The sequence below is a fragment of the Electrophorus electricus genome, chromosome 16 (genome assembly GCF_041902795.1).
Source record: "Electrophorus electricus isolate QZ-2024a chromosome 16, ASM4190279v1, whole genome shotgun sequence".
Taxonomy (NCBI): domain Eukaryota; kingdom Metazoa; phylum Chordata; class Actinopteri; order Gymnotiformes; family Gymnotidae; genus Electrophorus; species Electrophorus electricus.
In genome coordinates, this window is record NC_137512.1 from 7,508,229 (window position 1) to 7,532,771 (window position 24,543).

Genomic DNA, 24,543 nt, shown 5'->3' on the forward strand with positions numbered 1-24,543 from the left:
AGAGTCAAAGGGAATCCATTCTTAGTAATCAATTTATAGTTATAGATGCTGTTTCTTTGAAAGATTATGATTGTATTTTGCTCTGCCTGACTATGGATTTGTGGCTTATGTCATGCATTTAGTAGTATGCAAGAATGCTGAGTCATTGGAATGGTTTGATGTGCTGATAAGATCCATTGTTAATAGTTTTAGTGCAAATGATTCAGACAAGTCTTTAACTGTATTCTGCTCTTTATTTAACAAGTAGCATTTGAAACAGGACCAAGAATGAGAGAGCAAATACCATTTAGAACAGAATATGAAACCCAGCAGCACAAAAGGAAGAATTGACATTGGTTCAATCACCCATCCAAACTCATGGGATATGAATACCGGCACCTGAAAGGAGTGTCGAATGTGACTGTGTGTGCAATTGGAGGAACATACAATTTACTGGTGCAAGTCATTAACAGAAAATAATATCAGAAAACACAGAACCTAGGGAACGGTCAACACTTCCGTCGCCCATCTTCTAAATCACACCAGCCTTAACTAGTAAATAAATTAAATGTTTCCCAGTTTGAACACATTTTCCAGGTCTATCTACAAGAAAAATGAAACAATTTAAGGAGCCGTTTACAAAGCATTATTACATTCCATATGTATGCAGCAGCAGTCTGCAATGCAAAGTTTAATCACACACAATCACTTTTTTATTGCTCAGACATGTTTCTGCATAACCAGATTCTTTTACAGTATTAAAGCTAATTTGAAAAACAAAAACAAACAAACACCCCAACAAACCCTAAACAGTGCTTCAAAACTTGACTGTGATTCAGATTCAGGTAAAATGCAAATAAATAAATAAATAAATAAATAGAAATCACTTGACCATTAGATGGATAGGTAAACAGATAAATAGTTGAAAATAAAATATATAATAAACAAACAAACAAACAAAAACATACATACAATTTTTGATCCTAAAAATGTCATTTTCAGTTAGTAAGAGTTAATACTGCAGCATGCTTTGACTATGTGAATACTTCCTTCATTAACCTTTAGATTAGAAACATAGCAAAATACTATAACTACAATACTTTTTGTGAAGAAAGATTTTTATAACTCCATAGTGTTTATAATTCTTCTGAACTATGCACTCCTGTATTGATAAAAGCTTTTGTTGACTGCTAATTTTGTTGACTTGACCTCTAATCAAATACATAACTTCATAGTCCAGCATGATATTGCCAGCCTGAATGAAGAAATATAAAAAAATATTCAACTTCATTTTTAGAGGATAAACAACTCTGGTAAACATGCATTAGTTGAAGCACTTGTAGGTGTTTTGGTCCACATTAAGCCACTGAAGTAAAACACATTCGCACAATTAAAATAACAACAGTTAAGAATATAAAATTAAATGCAAACATAACAATAGCTAAATTGATCAGCGCTGATTTATCAGGGTAAAAATACTACAGATGATGAAATAAAATAATACAATCTGACTCAAAAACTATTAAGGAAATAAGCAAATACACGCAAGTACAGCTGCATGTAGAGAACATTGCTGTTAACATGTTTGATCATTCTGGCCAAATGAATTGTTCTAATGGAGCCATGTGGTAGAAAATAAACCTATAGTCAGACTTTTGTTTCCCCAAAAGAATTTACATCGCATGGGTTATGAACAGAGCACACTTAAGGCTAATACTACCCTGAATCTAATAAAAACCTGATCTGAACCCCATTACTTGCAATGCATTATGTTCAGTGGGCTTGTTGAGGCTTGTTTAAAATTGAACATATGCGGGTACATTCTTAATGTAGCGTAATAGACTGAAATGAATAAATTAGATTAAGCTCACAAAACGAGCGGGACTAGCAGCTGGCGATGCCCACTGCTGCCTTCTTTCTTTAAGTCCACGTATGTTTGTGCTGGTACGCACAGAAAATATGAATCGCATACCATAACCGCTTACTGGTCTTGACAACAAACAATTGTCCTGAAACGAGCGCCGTTACAAAAAAGGCAACATTTACAACAAAGAGATAAAATAATTAATGATAAAAAAATGATGTGTCATGTACAGTACACTACAATCTGCTAGTCTAGATCACAGAAAAAGGTCAAAAGGTCAGAAGGTCAGAGGATTTCAGGAGAGCCCAAAACCACTGGAAACGTTCACAGAACAGCTTCATAGAAACACGCCAAATTGGGTTGGGAGGAAAAAAAAACAAAAAACAAAAAACAAAAACAAAAACAAACAAACAAACAAAAAAAGAACATACAAGTCATATAAGTTTATCCATAAATACATATTTACAAAGGCCAATATCGTTTCAAAAGCACTGCAGAAAAGGGTGCAGAAAATGGAGGAGAGCGAAAGAGAGGCTCTCTGCAACAATCCCCTGCTTGGTGGCCCGGTAACGATGAACTGCTCACGGAGGTGAACGAGCGTATGGAGGTCCCTGGATGTTTTTTGGCTTTCTCTTGAGTTCTGATCAGTATGTCTTCGGCACTACTATGGCGCGTTCCTAGTAGGAGGGGACCATATCTTTGATCACGGGTTCTCTGTTTAAGTAGGTGGCCCAGTACACCAGGTTAAAGGTCCCGAACAGCACGGGGAACATGATGCGAGACATGCGGTCGATCTTGCTCACGCTGTTGAAGGTCTTCTTGTTCTCGGCTGGTTTGCTCTCTGTCTTGGCTTTGCTCGGCTCCACCACGCCGCCCTTGGCGATGGTGGGAAGGACGGAGTCCTTGGTGATGTTGGGTGCGTAGTTAGCCACAGCCACTGCATATGCATTGTTTTTCTTAATCACAGATGCTTTCTCCTTCTTCTGCAAAAACCAAAACAAAGACACATTTCCTTACCTTCCAAGCACACAGTGAAAAGTCATTAGTAGGTGAAGAAGAGGACAAGGAAGAAGGATTCCAATATTTTACTTTTGAGTAAGAATTTGAGCAAGCACATAAATGGTCCATAATGGTCCACATGTTGAAAGTCAAATACTCAAATGCTTTTGCTTGCTGCTCAATTTGTATTCTCCAGATAGCAACCAATCACATTCTCCTTCACACCACGTCAGAGCGTCTTACCAAACTTCCCACCATCTCCCCGCTTGCTCTTAGCCACACCTCTCCCTTACTCCTCTCTTGAATGTGCCAATGGGAACAACTTAATAATAATACTAATTGAGGAAGAGGGTAACGTTGCAATCTAAATGCACAACAGCTGCAAAGAGAGACACCACTATAAGAGAGACACCACTATAAGAGAGACACCACTATTTATTGGTTGTAATGTCACGAATCTAACTGTGTAATTGCTTTCCAAATGCCTCTGATGATCTGTGATGCGTGATGATCAGTGTGGGATATGAAGTCTAATATTAGATCAGACTGAAAGGTATGTACAGAGACAGACTAGGATGAACCAAAACCAACATACCTACCAACCAACGAATCAACCAACCATACAAACAAACAAACCAAAAAACCAACTGCCTCCTCCATGCTTCATAAACGCACTGCGAGTAACAAAGAAACCTTAGAAACAACACAATATGTTTATATGTTTAAACACAAGTTTCCTATAGGCACTCAAGTTGTCCGATAGCGTCTACAGGTGCAGTAAACCCAACACCCTTAATTATTTACAAAAAGGGGAAACATGTAGATTACTCAATATTTTTATTTTCATATTTCAGGCAAGCTGATTTAACGGGCTGACACTCCTGTCCGGCTGACTGATATTTACTTAGTATTATTTGATTAAAACAAGGGACAGACTCATGAATAAGCGATGAATTCACTGTATAATCCCTACATAAACTGAACGACAGTAACAGGAAAGAGCTGGATGGATCTTCAAGAAGCTGATGTAAATTGAGGGGAAAAACTCTCCTGATAGGATCTCAATTAATTTTGCTGAATATCAGCAGACAGGCCTGACAATATGCCAGAAATGTAATTTTCAGAGTTGACCCTACTGGATTCTACTACTAGTTGTATTAAAGGTCATTTAAAAGTGGAAATTGAGCTCACACCAATTTATTAGGCAATGCACCTTACATTCTGCCAGCAGACAGTAAATGTTACATCAGTAGTAAGTAATTTTTCGGAGTCATTAAGTTGGATCAGCCTGTAGATCGTTCCAAAATAATTCATTTTATGTACAGGAACTAGTGCACAGTGGTCCGTCCATTTGGTATGATTAGCAACTTAAAAGTTATTTATGGATAGTCTGAGCTAATGCCTAAACTGACCTGAATGAATTAATACAGGTTAATAAAAGCTGAAAGGTTATAGTTACTAAGGTCATGTTTATATTAGGGTTGCATGTGACATTGCCTCCTGTGTTTGGTCCTTTGGTGCCTTTGGTCCATCCTTAAAATGAACTCTACCAGAGTTCGCCTGAAAGTGGACCAAGACTGATCTGCTCAAAGGGTCTCGATCTGATTATTTGATGTGCACCAGAGTCCGAAAAGTAGCATTTTCATTTGCTCTAAAGGACAACACTAATAGAGCAATCCCACCAGGGTTCATTTTAATTGAACCAAGGCTACCACGTTCTAACACACTCTGGAACTTCATGATAATATAACACCAGAATAATTCCTTATAATATTAATAAAAGCCATGATAACATTATAATATAATAGCCTAAGCTCTGGTAACAGTCTGCAATGCAATTTAGTAAAAATGCAATAAAATCACAAAGATAAATTACCACCAATTTGTTTAACTTCACGCCTGTAACACCTTAGTTCCTGCTCCTGATTTATGAAGTGCTATGAAGTCTTGTTTGAATTTATAGTAGAGAGACTTACCTGTGTTTTCTAGATCATGGTTCCCTATATTTGTTGGGTTCCATGTTCTAGAGTTTTATGGTTATAAATGTTATTCATTTTTATAGATTCATCTAGGATTACCCTGTGTGACTGTGCATTGACCCAGAATGGTAAACTGACCATGATTCTTGGAAAAAGCCATAACACAATATTCAGTGCTTACATCCAACTACCTCAATCCCTCATTGAGGCCACTCATGCATATAAGGACTTCAAACACGTTTCCTCTAGATTTACAAGCATTATGGTAGGTCATGAACATTATTAGCTCTGGCATTACATTGGCATTACCTGATGACCTCCCTTTTAAATGTAATGAACTCTCCATGATGTCAATTCATCAGATCATTATATTAGTCCCGACCTATAGGAGAGAGGTTGGAGGGGAGTTAATTGAGCTCATTACCTTGTCATTGACCACACTCTTCCCATCCCAGGCCCAGCCACGCTTGGTGAAATAGTTGACCGTAGCAAATTCAATGAGGGCGGAAAACACGAAAGCGTAACACACGGCGATGAACCAATCCATGGCTGTGGCGTAGGCGACCTTAGGGAGGGAGTTACGGGCACTGATGCTCAGGGTCGTCATGGTCAGCACAGTGGTCACACCTGAGGAAGCCAGAGAAATGGAGAAAAAGGAGGAAAACCTAAATCCCGATTACTAAGGACACTTCCCAGTAATAACATAATTGTAATGTATCAATGACGGGGCGAAGCATTAATAAACGAAAACAGTTGTAACGTTCTCAGAAATCGAGAGCATCTTCAAAAATGGCAGCACAGTGGCTTTTAATGCTTCACTTAACCTCATTAGCTCACATTTTCCTGTTTCCCTCCTAAACCCCTAAAACAGCATTTAGCACCAATAATTATTTTTAGGCCATGACTAGAAAATTAGGCAAGTGTACTTTGAATCCTTTTGGCCTACTTATTATTTTAGTAGAGTATAATAATAAATGGCAACCACCCAATCTTCTAGCAGTGCTGAGACTAAACATTAAGTTGAATGACGCACCACCTCGAGGTTTCTCCCTGCATTCAGTGCACCGATCAGAGGGTCAATAACATCAATAAAGGGATTCCTGTAATAACCCCAAAACCCCAAAAGGGACACCCCTGGTACCTGCTCCAGGTTTCGAATGATAGAACTGTCTGACGCACACTGGGTTCCTCAGGTGTCTTGTTCTCATTTCGCCCTTGCACATAAACGTAATGCATCCAGTTAATTTCAAATGGCGTCAGGCTTCCCCACACCACATCCTGGCTGGGATGGAAAGCACTGTCCATGTCATGAGCCGATCTAGATAATCGGAGGCTTATCAAACGTGGGTCAAGTCACTCTGACCCTTATAGTACTCAGGCCTATCTGCTGATATTTATCCAGGAGCAAAACAATGGTGAAAATCAGTAATCTAATCAGAGCAGAACAGTAGACTAATCAGAGAACAAAACACATTAGGTGCAGAGAGGAAAGGAAAGATCATGGCATTAGAATACACGGGCGGGGGGCTCAGGGCAGCGGTATCACAACGTGACTGCACAGACATCGGCTGTTCTGTTTGCTGAAACGCACCAATTTCCAAATCGCCTCATTCATATTGATGATAAATGCAGCACATTGTGCTAATGTTCTGGAGGTGTTAGACTTGAGCCAGAAGGGATGTGACAGTTTAGCTGTGAAGGAGGAGCAAGCCCCTGAGACAGGAGAAAAAAACCAGCTAACCAACGGCTGCGGCTTCTGCTAATAAACGGGGGGTGGGCGGGGGCACTGTCGAATTTCCATTTCTTTTCTTTGCAGTTTTTGGATCTCTGTCCACTACTGTGGAAAGCAGTGGGCCACAGATTCACACTCCAGAAAACTTTGTGTTCTCCAGGGGGAAAAAGAACATTATCATGCAATTAAATGTGCCAGGGAGTGACCTGCAGATAACAGCTGCTAAAACTAGCAGCGGTATGAAACCACGAGACACGAAGAGTCGTTGTTGAGTTTAAATTAAGAAGAAAGAATTCAAAACACAATAAAGCGTAGCATTATATAATACAATCCAGATCTCCAGAATAGGTCATCACAAGGTAAAACATGTAGGATGGATAAAAGCTGCTATATAAGATGCACACACAAACACTGATCTCAATCACCAGTAGAACATCAAAGGCAAAAGCAAACATTTTGATTTAACATAATATTGTTCATGATTCATTTGTCTGTCTCCCATGCTTATTTGTGAGGTTCAATTTCTGATCTCCAAGGTGATAGTAAACAGGGTAGAAACAAATTGCCAAGGTTCAAAATGATAACTTCGTAGCAGACTGTACATGACCAGAGTTTTTCTTGCATGACTGAGCAACAAATGTGTGGATGAACTATTATTCACAAAGTTACAGGATGCACATTTAAGAAGCTGTAGTTAGGTAGCATAGATGTTAGGATTTGATTTAGTCCAGGAATCTTTTTTTTTCTTCGAGGTTGTTTAGACTTGGCCATGTGTTTCGAAGGTCAGGCTGAACCCCAACCACATTGTCTAACCGATTTGGACAATATATAAGTGCTCTAGTATCCACTAGGTCATTATACTATAACCTACCATGTTTAATTTTTCTGTGTTCAAAAAGCATGTGGCCCATTAAACTGTTGTTAAGTAAAGTCACAAAAAAACTGCACAAGGCAACATGCATTAGTCACAGTGAATAGCGATTTCTCCTTGTGTTTAATCATCAAAAGGAGCTAAAGTTCTCTCCAGGCTCCCTTACTGTCATACTGCCTCACACCTGAGGTGCTCCACATTTCTAAACTTTTAGAACATAATGAAGTTAAATATTCAAATTAGCAAAACATCATTAAATTAGTTTAACAACCAGAGGCTTGCAGAGAGACTCGTAGACTTTGCTCTGAGTTTCTGATTGTCTATGGTGTTGTGCTTTTCTCTTGCTTCTGTTTCGTGTGCTGTATGTTTTGGTTTTGTGCCACGCCCCGCACAGGTGGCACGTGGCGAGTCTCATAGGCTGTCACCTGTGTGTCGTTATGCTGTTATGCTTTCCCTTTATAAGCCCTTTCTGTTAGTGTGACTAATGGTCAGTCATTAATGTAACTTTGGTTTTCTTTTGTTCAGGTTTGTGCACATTTATGCTCCTTTTTGTATTCATTAAAACCCCACGGTTGGAGACTTGCATGTGCTTTCTTGCTTTTCGCACCGTCTTCGTCTGTGACCCTGTGGCATCATTATGCCAGTTTGTGATGTTGTTATTAAAATTGCAAGCTGAATTCTAAAAGAGTCCTTTTTTTTTTTCACAGAGGTATGAAGAATAACAGAAACAGGTTTTCGTATTAGTTACATTGAGCTCAAAGTAAGAGTCACTCCTCTGAAGCCGGCTGCTGTTCGCCTAGGCTGGTCGTGCTGAGCGTTAGCTCAGGATCACCGCAGACAATAACATCTGGAGGAACGTCTGTCTCTGAAGTACAGAGACTGCAGATAAGAGAGAAGGAAAGCCACAGACAGCTGGACAACTGCCAGAATGGCTCCAGGGAGAAAGAGTAGACTCGAGTGGTAGAAAGACACACACACACAAAAAAAAGAACACAGAGAACCCAATAGAGAATGAAGATGGGTGAATAAAAAAAGGGGAGAGATACACAGAGAGAGAGAGTGAGAGAGAGAGAGAGAGAGAGAGAGAGAGAGAGAGAGAGAGAGAGAGAGAGGGGAAACAGACAGAGAGAGGCTCCTGTCCTGGACATTATCTGCTTAGTGGCAGAAAGCTGACAGAATCTCCACTGTAACAGGATAGAACCTGATAATGCCTTCTAAAGTTCTCAGTACGCTGTCTAATGGTTCCAGACTAAATACCTCAGTCTGGAGAAATTCACAGTCTACAGAAATTCAAAACTGAACAAAAAGAAAGGAGATTCGTTTAGAAGGTAGTTTACTAGTAACTTAAAAGAGTTTCAGTCTTCATCTAAGAATGCCCGGATATGTTCTTAATGTTTACCACAGTAAAGATTTCACAATCAAGGTCTGACAGTTCTTGCTTAGGCAAGCCCGTTCACCCGCAGTTCTTCCTAACGTGCCAAAGAAGATTAACCGCCTTGGATTTTTGTCATAAGCAGGGATCGCAGCGAACAAGCACTATATAACCTTCAGCCATAAAAGCCATTGTAAATCATATGCCCAGTGTGACTGGTTTATCTTTGACACATGCCACCTCCCCAGGGTGATTTAGTGATGGAGACTGAGGGTGGTCTATACACATCTCCATACTGCCCATGTACTGACTTGAATGTGTCTTTACTAAAGGGAAATCTCCAAAGATTCATGTAACGTTAGTGTAACTGAATGTTAAGTAAGCTATAGGACACTGCAGCATGGCTGGGACTATGGTAGTTTATGGGCCTAGGCTGACAATAGGAGGATTGAGAATGACCCTTTCCCCTATTGTTGAAATTTCCCCACCGATGCAAACCCTTTCACCCCATTATTCACATGGGGCAGTGCTTGTTAATACAAATATCTTCTCACTTCACCTTCTGCGGTCAATATTCTCCCTTTCCCAAAGAATATTTTGGTGCAACAGAAAAGTGTCACCTAGAGCTCGCTGGTTGGAACTCCAATGATGTCGCAGCCCGCCGTGTTTGCACTGATCTCTGGGTGGGAGGGATGGCACTACTCTGCCCGTCAATCACAGTGACGTTAGCCAATCACGGACACCTGTGTGGTTTTTCAGACCAGGGCAGTTAGCTAGGGCTTTCCTCCGAGTTCGTTCAACTGCCGTGTAGCAGCATGGGCAGCAGTTTGAAAAAGATGCGGTGCTGGGCTTCACGTGTCTCAAAGTAAGCACATGCTTACCACACCTTCCAGGGCTGATAGGTGTCATATGACAGGGGAAGCTCAGCTAGGGAAGTGGCATAACAGTTAAATGGGTAGGAAATGGGCTAAAAAGAAGAATAAGACTGTGGGACTTACCGAACACGGTCCTGGCCGGCACCGACTCCCGGTTGAGCCAAAAGGACACCTGGGAGAGGATGACTGTCATGATGCATGGTAGGTACGTCTGAATCACGAAATATCCAATCTTCCGCTTCAGATGGAAGTGAGCCGTCATCACGGTGTACTCTCCTGCACAAGGAGGAAGGGGATGTTACACAGGAAGTAGCACAACTCAGTATATACATTATGACTAAAAATGTCACAAATTTGCCAAATTACACTTCAGTCGGCTGAGGGTGAGAAAAGCTTTCCGGGTCTAGCCTAATGCGCTCCTCCATCCTTTCCTGCTTATTGACGGATGAGGATTACTTGATACAATTTTGATCATGGAAGCTGAAACTAGGAGACGAGCACCTGAAAGGAGACAGTGGGCTGCAGTCATCAGAATCAGCGTGGCAATGGCAGGAAGTGGTTAACGCATTAGCTCTGCGTAATTTACACGTCTCAATAGCTTTCTGAGTTACAGCAACATGGCACGCACCACCTGCCCTAGAACAGAGGATCCCACCAGAAAACTGTCCACGAGACAGAAGGGGTGAGCGAGAGAGAGAGAAAGTGCAAGATGTGTGTTGCCCATGGCAACTGAAGAGAGAAATGTATGTGCATTCTTTGGGTTCGGTGGAGGATGCCTTGATGCTGTCACTGAGAGGGAAACTCCATCTGTTTTCCTCTGGGTGAGCATGCGGAGAGATTTCACTCCACTATAATCCTCTCAGACATATAGGACCTTCTTGTATCTGTTCGCCGCTGTGTTAAGTGTCAGAATCCCGGCGTGCACGTGGCTTTCTTGCGTAGAGGAGTTTAGCGCAAATGAGCTTGTGGTTTCTCTGGGCCTTAACTGGATATGCCAGGTCTCTGTGTGTGTTTGGATGTTGCAAAAAAAAAAAAAAAAGAAAAAAAAAAAAGAGAGGTAAAAGAGGCAGAAAGGGGAAAAATCACGCATGTGTACGTATGTTTGTGGGTGTCTGTATAGCAGCTTAAGGTCACTGTAGCGTGAAAATGGTCATTATGCCCGTGGTCTCCACTGACAGCAGCAGCCAGTGTAATGGACAGCGTGGCATGGCAGGCCGCGAGGCGAGGTCAAAGCTTGCTGGCAGGGAAGTGTTAAAAATCCCACTCCCATTAGAAAGCTACATACACTGGGCAGAGGAATCCAGAAGCTAGATAACATGGTCAGTACCACTCACAAGCTACTACTGCTGTTGACACACACACACACACACACACACACACACACAGACACACACACACACAGACACACACACAGACCCTCTCGTGCTCCCTCTTGCACACTTTCTTCTTTCTTGGTGCACTAAACAACAACAAAAAATCTAATACGTATGCACCCCCATCCCTAACAAATTGTGGTACCATCACCATGGTGATCACTGTTTGAAATGCAAATGTCTTATAGCTGTGCAGGGCCGCACTGTGAGCAAGCAATTCTTTTATAGATCAAACCCGTTTCACCTATATCCACCGAGAGCATAAATATTTGGACACCAAAGCAAGACAATGAGGAAACAATGAGACATGTAGCATAAGGAAGCCAGAAACTGGATAGAACTTACTGAACATGGACAGTTCACATGGATCCAGTAATCATCTTTTAATGCTGTAGCAATTACATGAGTGGAGGTAGTTCTGGATAAAGCATGAACTCCTGCCACTAATCACTACAAAATCTAATTAGCTCAGACCACCCAGATGCTTCATAGAGATTGATTGCCTCGAATCATTTGTGTTGCTGGTACAATGGTATGCATTATACTTCTGAGTATTGAGTACTGTTTCCATAATATTAAGCCAAATTTCAAGCCAGGTTTCAGAATGTAAATATCCCTGTTTCCCATGGTTGCGTGTCATGGGCACTTCTGTTAACCTCTTCATTCTCCAAGTCGCTCTTTAAATGTGGAGAATTCTTCTTTAGGTGTTTAGGGAGCCAACAGCCCTTTGAATAGCCCTTCAGATAAAGTGTATACTTAAAGAGATGACCCAGATTTCCCATGTGGTGAACTCTACACTGAGCCTGTCGTAATGAATGATTAACATCACGCAATCAGGAGATTTAGCAGCCTCCCAAGAGAGGTGTTGGGCTATTGCCACATGTGCATGAAGGCGTCTGTATGCATGCGTTCCTGTGTTTGTGCACATGGGATAACGGGGTAATGTCTGTGCGCTCTGGCTGTTACTAATGGGCACCGAACAACAGACTGTGCACTGCTTAAAGAAAGTTAAAATTATGAAGAAGGCCCGATTGCTTGGGATGTTTGATGTGTGCCACTCGTGCATAACCTGGGAATTTCATCCTGGCGGATGCGAAGGCATTACAACACCAACACTTCCCAAACTCAGGCGGCCGCAGTGTGTCACTCAGACAACAGATGATAATAAAGGGCAGAGGTTACCGGAACGAAGGGATGGGGATGACCTATAAACGACCTTGTGCAGCTGAAGGTGGGTATGCAGTGCATTTTAAAATAAGAACTGTATTGACTGTGCATTTCAGAGACCCAGGAGAGCTGCCAATCAGAACAGTTCAATCAGCCAGAGGATCAATCGGCCACAGCTAGATGCTTAAGTCATCAGCGTACAAAGCCTTTGTCTCTAAATCATTTAGAAGGTAGGTATATGGTCTTTCAGTGTGTGCTTAAATGCCAGCGGAACTTCCAATAACCTTTTATAATTTACATCCATTACAGAGACACTCTTCCAAGGAGCGGAATGAAGCCACATATGGACTACCACGGAAGAGCCATAAAGCATCCTCTGCTGTGGCCGTGCCATGCAGCCGTTGCTGCCGCATGTGAAGGAAGTGCTTGGTTTCTTTTTGCTGGAAAGCTGCGTTTGTGGAGCGAGCCATGCCGAACTCTCCCGGCAGCGCTCCTGCCGTCTCCGCCCCCGTGTTCTCGTTGGAGCCTGAGCGGGGTGGAGGTGTAGGTGTTTTCCTCCCTGCTGTCTGTACAGCTGTTCCCTCTACACACCACTTACCGTTCAAAAAAGAGAGACACGGTTACCAAAAAAAAAAAAAGGGAGAGGGTGAACAAAGTAAGGAGGTGAGAGAATATATATATATAGAGAGAGACAGACAGAGACAGAGAGAGAGAGACAGACAGACAGACAGAGAGAAAAAGAGACAGAGAGAGACAGACAGACAGAGATAAAGAGAGACAGACAGAGAGAGAGACAGAGATAGACAGGCAGAGAGAGATAGACAGACAGAGAGAGAGAGAGACAGACAGACAGATAGAGACAGAGATAGACAGAGAGACAGACAGACAGAGAGAGACAGAGAGAGAGAGAGAGAGACAGAGAGAGAGAGAGAGAGAGAGAGAGAGAGACAGACACAGAGAGAGACACAGACAGAGAGAGAGCGAGAGAGAGAGAGAGAGACAGACACAGAGAGAGAGAGAGAGAGACAGAGAGAGAGAGAGAGAGAGAGAGAGAGAGACAGACACAGAGAGAGAGAGAGAGAGAGAGAGAGAGACAGACACAGAGAGAGAGAGAGAGAGAGAGACAGACACAGAGAGAGAGAGAGAGAGAGAGAGAGAGAGAGAGTCAGACAGACACAGAGAGAGAGAGAGAGAGAGAGAGAGAGAGAGAGAGAGAGAACATAAGCGGGAAGTGTTCTTCCTCCGTCCCTGTGCAATGTTAGCCATGCTTGCCTCTAAAGCTGGGCATGTTTTTGCACAGTGCTGGAGTGGAATCCCGTTGAGGGTTCTGTCTCACCCTTTGCCAACTGCGTTCACTTTATGGAACCACAAAAAAGGGGTGTGAAACGTCAGTGTAGCCCACAGTGTGAACATGCTGAGTGGGGGCTGGTGCTGACAGTGCATAAATATAAATGTTTCTAGCTGCTGAGTCATGTCCACAGACAATATTAACTGAAAGCATTAAAAGACAAAAAATTATATACAGTGTCTGCTAAAACACAGGCACAAAGCATACGCTGATACTGTTTTATTTACAACCTTTATCATACCAAGACAAAATTAAAGTAGTTCCAAACAAAGCTTAAACTAAAGTATTTTCTGTAATATGAAAATGTTATTTTGGGGAAACTGTCACTGACCAGTACTGGATTTGATGGTCTCATTTCCCACAGTCTGTCCCAGCAAATCGTACTGGTTTAAACGGGAGCTCTCGCCTTCCACCACTACTGAGTTCGAGGCATTCTTCGTCCAGGTGTACGTTACCTCGGTCGTCGTATACGCGTCTACGGACGGGACATTACAGAACATGATCAGTCTTGCACTTATGGTCAGGCCCTCTTTATGAGTCAAAAACTATATAAAAAAAAGAGACTAGTGGCTAATGCCATTATGCTATAATGGTCCCAGCTCAGCTCTTGGCAGCAAAACAGAGATCTACAAACATGCTGATGAAACGCTGTTGCCATGGTACTCACAACTGCCAAACTTGAGAGGGCAGGAGTGGAAATCCATGGGAAAATCCTCAAGATGCATTGGACATTCTGCATGTACCGTCAACCTGTGAGACAGACACGCACGCGCACGCACCCTTGAAAGAGTGTTCCCTTAAGGTGGACAATGCCCTTCTGCTTCTCTCGCTCTCAGTCTCTCTGTCTCACCTGCACTTCATCACAAAATCACTTGCTCATTGATTTGGCAGCAAGCAGCCCTAGGTGAGAGTCAGGGAGTAGGAGAGTGTTCTAGAATGAAAGCAAACAGCCTCCCCCCCGCCCCCTCAAAACGTGGCGGTGCGTGGTGCGAAAGGCCCACTCCAGCCTACACTGCTCCAGAGCGCGAAGAGTAGGATGGAGTGTTGGGTCTCTGTTATCTGGGGATTCAGAGGGGTGTTTAGTGCTCACATCATGTTGCTTGTGCTTTGTGAAAAACCATGCTCTTGAAACTGTCAGTCATATTGCAGTCACTCATAGAAAGATGCAATTTACTGCACTCTGGAAGAGCTGGAGCAATTACAGGCAGTAGTTCTTTTGTATATGAAATTCTATTTGTGGAGCTATGCTTTTGCTAGCTGTTCCCTGAAATATATCGCACAGTCGGGCATGTAAGGATTAGAAACTGAAATGCCATTAATGCCAATACATCATGCTTAAAGTATGACGTATTAGCATGGCAGAATGTGATGTGAGGGTGATGCCCATGTGTAGGAATCAGTGACAATGCCTTCAGTAATGATCTAATAATTGATCAATTAGGCTGCAGTTGCCCCGTATTACTTTCAAAGCCTAGATGGCTACTAATGCACACACACTACATCTCCAGTGCTTACACTGAAACTAACGCTATGATGTAATATGAAAGACTACCTCATGATGCAAAGCAGCACATGGCACTATGATATAAGACTTATGACTACATTTTCATTTCAGCATTTGTCACACACTTATCCAGAGTAACTTAGTAAATTTATCGATACAACAGTATGTGTGTAAAATCCCTGGGAATCAACTCCATGACCTCATCATTGCCAACAGCTTATGTTACCAGATGAGCTACTATCTCACAAAATAATGCAACATATAAGCTATGACATTAGACTTCTGACCATCTCATGGTATAAAGCAGCACATGGCACTACAACGTAAGACTTAATTACCTCATTGTGTAAAGCAGAGTGCCGTCATCCTGGATGCGCAGGAGTTTATTGGGCATGGTCATGTTGTGTGCCACTGATTTCTTCCCATTGTGAAAGAACGTGTCTGGAGTCCAGATTTTGCTGGCCATCAGGTTATTCAGGCGCAGAATGTTCATCGGTCCCTCGAACTTCAACCTTTCGTCCTTCCAGCTTTGTCTGAAGAACACATCTATTGTGTATTCCTGTTTAAAAAAAACAAAACAGCAGAGGAGATAGAGGCTGGTAATGGCAAAGGTTCTGTTTAGGAGCTTCGAAGGTTAACAGCTTGTCATTTGCTGGCTGTTTTGCTGTAGTTCCCATTTATCTGCTAGAGGTCAATGGGATCAGCATGTTTTAGACAAGCCACACAAAGCACATCCATGGAAGAGATGAAGGAGCTATACGAAACAGTGTCCTTTTGTTCACACTGTATTGTGCTTAAGGGTCTGTACTGAGAATTTGTCTGCCTCCAGGTGAAGCAGCAGACAAAGACATTCAAGCATAAGGCATAATGTCTCTTTTGAGTCATTTTGACTTATCAGCCTCTCTATCAGGTAGAGTTTATTTTAATAATTTTTAATATTGAGAAAACATGATACACAACCACCCCCTCACTGCTGGAAAACTCTTTTATCCATTTTCTCCAATATACGCACCTGCCAATTTATTAGAAACACCTCATTCATGTGGCTATGCAGTTAAGAATCTAACTGAATCTAGCTACTGAGTAAGTGCGAAAAGCTACAACTCTGCATTCCAGAGGCAGAACACTGGCAGAGCAAGTCGACAATATATGAGAGAAGCAGTCCAAAATGAGCTTTCAAAACAGATAATAATACCTTCTACTGGAGTCTGTAATGGAGAGGGTGCCACTGGAGGCAAGCCAAAACTGAGTCGACACGATCCCTTTTCTTGCTGTGAACAATCTAGTGGCTGTATTTTCTATGTTGTAACTTTAACTCACCCAAGAAAAACTTGGATAACAGGTATTATAGCAAGTGGTTATTCACAGGAAATGCCTCGGTTATTTGATGGGGAGTGTTGGGGCAAAAAAGGAGTGATATTAGATTGGCTTACACTCAATCTAAGAAAGTTGTTAGCCAACAAGGACAGACTGTTAGTCAACTCTACCTTCCTTTGAAGCACATCAAACACATCAATGTAAAGCATGCAGGAGAAAAACAAAATCTTTTCCTCCTAAATGTTATGCACTGCTTGGGTTAGCCACCATCTAGCCCTTCAGAAATGCTCAGTGACCACTAACACGAACGCAAGTGTAAACTCCAGCAACACCGGCGTGCCTGATAGACTTAGTATCAGCTCAACACAGCATTAATGCCAATGTTGTGTCGGGTCTGACAACCAACATAATATTCAGTGATCGGTGGTCATATGGTCAGACACTGACCAGGCTGATATGCAACTTATGTAAACTGACTGCAGTGTGTAATTAAACACTTGGACCTATAAAATACCTGTACCTAATCAAGTAAGCGTAGGTAGGCAACAGGTCTTTCTAAAAACGTGGCTGGTGTTTTTTGATTACTGCAGGCTGCCGGGTGACAGTGGGAATCCCTGCTGGGATGAAGCTCAGGTAAGTGCTAGCTAGGACCACCGCTGAGATTCCAATTCCCATTGTCTGAGCATATCACAGTGTGCAACACTGCATCTTATTGGTTTTAGCTAAGGCGTTACAGCATCTTAGACACCATCCTGTCTGTTCCGATTTTGTTTCGCTCAGTCACATCCATGTGCAGGAGTCTAATTTTAGCTTCATGTCTCATACTGACCTGGCAGACAAGGTCTTTCTTTGTAATAAATATTTTATTAACCTTACAAAATATAACAGACAAGCGGTCAACATTTAATTTGGATAGCAAAAAAACACAATGAATCCCTCCCCCCAAACAAACAAATAAAAGCAACAACAACAACAACAACAACAACAACAAAACACTACGTCAAATGAAAATATTAAATATTAGATTCCTAACGTAATTTAAACCCCACCAGGCCCCACCATAACAGCCTTGGAGGAACCCTGCCCCCATACCCTCATGACCCAATTGCTGAGGAAAAAAAAATCTACTGCAAGAATTTTAATGCGGTGAGAATCTTTTTTAGCGCCTTGTAGTGCAAACTACCAGACCAGCATTTTTTCCATGCTCTAAATTCTAAAAGCCATTTTTGTGTAGGTAAAGAATGGGAGTATATTCAACTGGCAGTTGTAAGGCCAGCTAACCCCTTGTAATTAACAGGGAGGTCTAATTGGAACTGTCGTTAAGGACCAAAACAGTTCGATGAATATGGAACCGGACATGGCAAACGAGGTTTGTATGAATAGCCATTAGTTGCAGTGAGGCAAAACATGGTTAAAACAAGTGAATTAACTCTCCTAAACAAGTACAAATATACACACCCTACATACAGCCTCCTCAGTCACACAGGGAGAGAAGGGAAAAAAAAAAAGAGAAACAGACGGAGGGAGAAAGACAGAGTGACAGACACAGAGAAAGACAGACAGAGTGACAGCAGTTGCTAATGTGTGCTATGTTGATGGGTGTAGGGCTGGCATAGGGGTTATGTGCAGTATAAGGAATGTGTCGCAACCGCTGGGTCCCTACGACCCCACAACTGTGGCCGCCAGCCCCTGACAGAGAAGGAACGGCTAAGAGGCCAAAGAACTCTCCTCTAGCCATTATTTCCCCAAATTTGCCCTGGCATTCCCCATCCCCTCATTTCTCTCTCTCCATTCCTTTCTGCTCCTCATTTCTCTCTCTCTCTCTCTCTCTCTGTCTCTCTGTCTCTCCTTTTCCGTCCCCACCGCAGGACACCCCACACCAGGGGGTTCAGGCTGTGACCAGGCCCAGCGTGAAGCGGCTCCATCAGGCTTGGCCGATTGCCAGCCTCCCCTCCTCATCCATCACAGGCTGCATCGCGTGTGAGAAAGTCTGGCCGTAGGGAAGCCATGCCTGTATCACATATGCCACCGTGCACCTGTGCGCGCAACACTGACTAAATAGATTCCAGGGTAGCCCAGCAGACGCACGTTCCTTCGTGGTCACACCGCCTTGGGGAGAAGAATGGCAGCGGCTAATGACTGCAGAGTGCTGGGCTGTCAGCGCAGCTAGAACAGGACGACCAGGGCTACCCAGGGTCACCAGCCTTCACGTGGTAAAGCTTCTCCCATCGGTTCACATGACATTTCATGACTTTTCTCTTTCTTTATTCTTACATTTTTATCTTTTATAAAGAGCATTATCATTCTTTGGGCATTATTAAAAACATGTAGAAACTTTTGAAAAGATTCAAACAAAGTCTTACACTCACCATTTTACTGTATATCGGAGATATGTGCATTGATATTTCTTTTTCATTTTGGTACCTTAGCAGCTGTACCTTTGACTAAGAAGGACCTGAGCGTTTCATCTCTAGCCTCATAAAAACTGCTGTTTATCTGCATAGCACACAGGTCACTTTAGGACTGGCTCTAATGAGGGCAATCATAACCACAGGAGAAATTCAGCGAGAGCGCGAGGGAGAGAGAGAGAGAGAGAGAGAGAACAGAGACAATAAGAGAAAATGAAAGAGAAGACATGGTGAGAGAGAGAAAGAAGGAAAGAGGTTTGAGATGTCTGACTAAGGGATTGAGGGCCATAGCAACAGCACCAATGTCACACCCCCATCATCCCTACTTGAAAACTGAAGCTAAAACGCCAAGTACACGATAATTTAACTCAGCAAATGTCACTTCATAGATGGTTGTTCAATATTTCTTCTCATAGATATCACTCATAACAGGATTACTCCCAGAAATGATCAGAAGCTTTTCCTCCGAAGAGTGGATGACTACTGTTGGATGTTTAATGCTGCTGGGTACATTTTTAAGAGTCTCTGAAGATGATGTTGTAGCATCGTGTGTGTTTCTTCAAATGGACAACCTGCTTCACTCGGAGGAACGTACTGGCCTACTAAAGAGAATAAAACACAGAATAATCATTCAAAGTAACTGATGGGAAGACTGTCCAAAAATGGATCCGCTGCCAGAACGGCAAGAACGAATCCATTTCAAGAGGTGGGGGGGAAGGTGACAACTGTCACGACCCTTGAAATAAAGACAAAAAATGATGAAAGAATGGACAGAGAGGAAAGATGAGCTCCAGGGATTGTGTGGAGGCAAAAAAGATGAAACAATTTGTCTTTGAAAATGAAAAATCTTTCAATGTGACGACGTGCATGCGTGAGGCTGCGTCTCTCCTGCAAGAAGACTGCAAATGTGTGGACAGCATGGGGGTGGTTGGGGTGGGGATTGTGGGTGAGTTAACGTCACACAAAAGAATACATAATGCATGTCTTATCTCTCTAGTCTCTGAAGGAGAGACAAAGCGGAGAAGAGTCCACACGCCTCTCTCCTGAGCTAATCCAATCCCGTAGCACGGGAGCCGTGAGTGATTGAGCAGTGCTCAGCATGCAGAGCAGTGAGAATGGGATGAGACGGGCAGAGCGAGTACAGGCGAGACAACGGGAGACGACTGAGGCCTCAGGAAGGAGAATGGAGCAGGGACAGAGGGAGGTGGGGAGAAGATGAGAAACTCCAGGGCAGAGGAAAGTGGAGGAATTGCATCTCCTGGTTTATGGTTCTATATTCTTTGTAGGTGCGGGAGCAGAGGCTTAATCTCACAGTTACCAGGCTGATGAGCTCCAGTAGAAAGAGAGGAGCATAGGATCTCTCTCACTCTCTCACACACACACACACACACACACACACACACACACACACACACACACACACACACACACACACACACACACACACACACACACACAAAGTCTCTGAGAAAATCCTCTAAACCTACATTATCACACACAATTCTATGACCCTCAGACAACAAACCATTGCTGAAAGCCACTAGTATGCTCAACTTTCCAGCTTTCTTAGCTCAGTTTCTAAGAATTCCCTTCCTGTTTGTACTAAATGTAAAACATACAAAATCAGCCCGTGTTTGTATATAGAACACACAGATGTTTATGGACTTGCGCATATGACCCCTGTAGTATGTATAACGCCTTTGTCTCTAGCATACACCTCATACTTTGACTCCTCTGATTAAAACCCACATTAGAAATGTCCTTCCTTTGGCTTTGTCTGAATTGATAATGGAGGCAGCTGTGCAGGCGGATCTGTGAGTCATAGCGCGGCTTCCTGTGGTTCATCAAAGGGGGAGGGTGTAATTCAGAGTGGCACAGCGTAGTCAGGTGCCGCTGCTTTTCATTCCGTCCCCCCCGCCCCCCCAAAAAAAACCCTTCCATGAGATTCCATGAGGATCTGACCCTGTGGGACCAGCACAGCCCAGTGTTACTTTCCCGCTGATCCACACACATGAGAACAGACTTGGCCGTCTCAGACAATGCTCCTCTTTTCTCTTCTCAGCCAATGTACTTCTTCTGCTCAGTTAATGCTACTCTTAAAAAAAAAAAAAAAAAAAAAAAAAAAAAGATCTGAAGAAGAGTCCATACAATCTGATGGAAGAAAGGCAATAAAGCACTTCTTTCTAAATACCTGGGTTATAACTACAGGCCATCATTCATGATTTGGTTTTAAGGTCAGATGTCCTGTGTGAGATAAATCCTGCCACGGGTCATTTCAATTACATGTGAAGGTCCAGGGAGGGGGAAAGTGATCCCAGTGGTGCAAAGGTGTTATTACAAACACATACTGACTGTTTATTCTGGTCGCTTAAAAAAAAAAAAATAAAATAAAAAAACTGCTTTAGAAACCACAGCCAGAGGCATGGTGATGAAGTGAGTTGCTCAGTGACCAATGAATTTAGCATTGTTTTAAGGTTGTTGTTTTCTTTTCTTTTCTGTAAACTCTATGCTTCTAAAGTAAAACACTTTTCATACATTTCCTGCCAAAGGCTTTCACAGGGTGCAGAGTAACACAGCAAAATTGCTTTTAGAAAAACAAATATACTGCTAATACATCAGCGCAGTATAATACAACAACTGTGGCATTATTTCTATTTTATGCTAAGGCCTATAAAAGAACAGAATGCATGCAAATTTATCAATCGCCGAGGAATAGTTTACTGCACTGGGCTTGTTTAAATATTGTGGGTAGTGAGGCGTTGCTGCTCTTCAAATCATAATTTTCCAGAAGTGCAGTGTGTGTATAATTTGTACATTGTGGGATATGAGCAGCGCGCCAAGTCCAATCTTTGTGAATGACTCCTAAATCACACCTCTTCCGAACACGGAAGACAGTATAGATATAAACTAGCTGTCAAGCTAATCAGTAAATGCTGGTTTCATGCAAATAATAATAATAATAATAATTTTTAAAAATCCTATTATTCACATTGTAACCCAATGTTGAATTCATGCATTGTACAAGACCACTCTAAACACCAAACTTGATACAGCTCCAGAACAGCCCTCCCCAAACCCTTCAGCACCCCAGAAAGTGATAAGTAAATAAACCCTGTGACCTTCAGGAACTGTTTGAACTCACCATATCTGTGTCTGAAACTGGTCCAAAACTGGTGACATAGATATCAGTCTTCACGGTGGTGACCCGATCTGATAAAGGGGGTACAGGTAGGAGGGAGGAGATCCAGGGAGAAGAATATGAGAAACACTCAAGAATGCCATTTTCATGGAATCTTTAATGAAATAGCTGTGTTGAATTTTAAAAGGGCTGTAATATGTCTTGCGCTGCTTGCTTGAATGGGTAAAATTCTGAAAGCGCTTTTGTTAACTAATGGATTTCATTTTGTTTTCCAACACCATGTATTCCTGTGTGAGTTAAATGGAGCTCTTGTAAATACAGGTTTGTGCTGTCTTTTTGGTTCCACTTTGTGTTCCACTGATTGGACTGTTCTCACTCCATCTCTCCAATTTTTTGGGTCTGTCATAAATTAGCTGTTTCTGTTTCTCTTTCTATCCATCTGTCTGTGCCTACCAACACTCAGCTGACCTAAAAAGCTCCTTCCTTCTTAGCTTTTCCTCTGAATCAATCTTACATGCTAATTTTAAACTGCCAGTTACTACGCCAAACAAAATGCTATCGAGAAGGACCTCTGGGACCAGCCTTGGTACTCTCCTGAGCTTCTGCACACCCCAGTCAAGCCCTGGCCAATTACTGATTTACAAGGAAGTGTGCAACAAATGTTCAGCTACACAAAACTACTCCACAATACCACACAAAGGAAAAGATGGTAAATGTGTTACACAAAGTGTTTCATATATCTCTAAATTAATAAATAACAAAAATAATTATGTTTGATGGGCATACATTAGCTTTAATACAAAGGAAAGACCCAGTAGAGGTTCGCAGTAATTTACTTCTTAAAATTGAAGAGTGCATCGAGAGCCTCAAGAAGTTGGTCTGGTTTATTAATAGACATGTAATGTAGGTTGGTTTATTCATATCTTGGGGAGGAATGGAGGCTCCTTTCAAGGACCCCAGTGCCTGATGCTTTCTCTCCCCCTCCTTTTTCAAATTCAAGTGTTTTAAGAAACATGTCAATAGGATTGTGTCCCGGAACACACACACACACACACACACACACACACACACACACACACACACACACACACACACACACACACACACACACACACACACACACACACACACACACACACACACACACACACACACACACACACACGTTCCTGCAATCCTGGCTCTAAAGGTTGAAAACTGAAACAAATGAAGCTCACTCAATTATTTGTTACATACAAGTACAACTACTTTGGTTTCATATGCTTGTCAAATTAGCGTATAAGACGAGTAGCAAGGCAGACCCGAGACAGCTTTATATTTTCTTATAAACACGACCTTTTTTTGGACACCTGATCAACACTGGTACGCAAGGATGGAGCGATGGATCACACATAGATTGCCTATAGCGGTATCGTCCACCTGTGGTAGGTGTGACAGTCCCAGACCATTGTGGCTGGTGGCGTGTGCATCTGGATGCAAAGTGACTGTGCTCCATGTCAGAAATGCTTAAGGCAGGGGTCGTGGAGATAGGATGCTCTTTGGAATGCGACCGTGTCCTTACGAATACTTGTCTCCTAGGAACCCCTCTGGAATGCAGCTGCTCTCTTATAGATGAGATGTGTTGTGTCTATTCAGCAACCTACTCTGACAATTTAATGCAGGGGGGGGGGTGCTTTACTTCTCCCCCCCCCCTGCATTATGGTAATACAGAGAGAAGCTCTGTATTACCATAATGCTAGGTGCTTCCACGCTTTTCCATTGACGCAAGTAAGACACATGGGCATGTAGCTTTGCAGCTTCGGTTGAAGTCTTATGCATATTTCCTGCTGAGATTCTAGGACAGCAATTGCACCGGCATGTGTACGTGCTCGAGTGTTCTGCGTCTGTAAACCAGAGCATCTGTTCGAAAAACCCAGCAGCTTTGTCGTCTGTGTAAAACCTCGCACCACCAACAAGAGGTGTCTCACGCACTTGTCTTATAAGCCATGCTCACTGGAGTGTAGGCAAAGCTACAATTTCACCTTCAGTTCAATCAATAACCTCCTGAGGGCAAAATACTAATCAGAAACTTGATTATGCTACTCCGGAATGTGCCTGGTATTAGATCGTTTAATTCTCAATCCAATAACAATAAAACGGACCTTCAGACCGTGAGAAACGACTCTTTGACAATTGCTGACTGTACCAGTCAAGGACAGCTGTGGACAAGATAACAATAACACAGCCTGCTTTGCTCAGTCAAAACAGGACAGGACTGGGTGGCAAGTATACTCTAACACACCTGTGAGGGGTTTGTGGGAAATAAAGGGCTAAAGGTGGTGGGAAAATACGGTGTTCACAAAAACACCAAAACAGCAAATTCAGATCACATTTCTTTGTTTCAATCAATGTTCCTGCCTTTGGGAACTCAAACCAATTGTCTAGCCTAAGCATCTTTCTGACCTACTGCTTAAGAAGCACAGCCAGACAGTTAAATGCGGTTAAAGGAGAGAGAAGTAACTGCCCAAGTCTGTATGCCTGCTCTCAAACCTGCCCAACATTAGCTGCCATACCCCTGCACCCCTGAAGGGATGAAGCTGCCCTTCTTGCCCAGTGTACGGCAGATGTGTTTTCACT

The 24,543-nt window shown here is 42.5% G+C and overlaps 1 protein-coding gene across 3 annotated transcripts in view; it reads right to left on the reverse strand.

Moving 5' to 3' along the window:
* Positions 1 to 213: 213 nt before the first annotated feature.
* gabra2b (gamma-aminobutyric acid type A receptor subunit alpha2b) overlaps positions 214 to 24,543 on the reverse strand; it is a 30,180-nt gene continuing 5,850 nt past the window's right edge. For all 3 annotated transcript variants that reach the window (XM_027017641.3, XM_027017649.3, XM_081699178.1), the window contains 7 exons: positions 21,931 to 21,998; positions 15,402 to 15,622; positions 14,227 to 14,309; positions 13,891 to 14,034; positions 9,795 to 9,947; positions 5,246 to 5,448; positions 214 to 2,826 (listed from right to left, as the gene is read on the reverse strand). In XM_027017641.3, the coding sequence (XP_026873442.2) occupies positions 2,521 to 2,826; positions 5,246 to 5,448; positions 9,795 to 9,947; positions 13,891 to 14,034; positions 14,227 to 14,309; positions 15,402 to 15,622; positions 21,931 to 21,998 (1,178 nt within the window). In that variant the 3' untranslated portion in view covers positions 214 to 2,520. The remainder of the gene's footprint in view (positions 2,827 to 5,245; positions 5,449 to 9,794; positions 9,948 to 13,890; positions 14,035 to 14,226; positions 14,310 to 15,401; positions 15,623 to 21,930; positions 21,999 to 24,543) is intronic.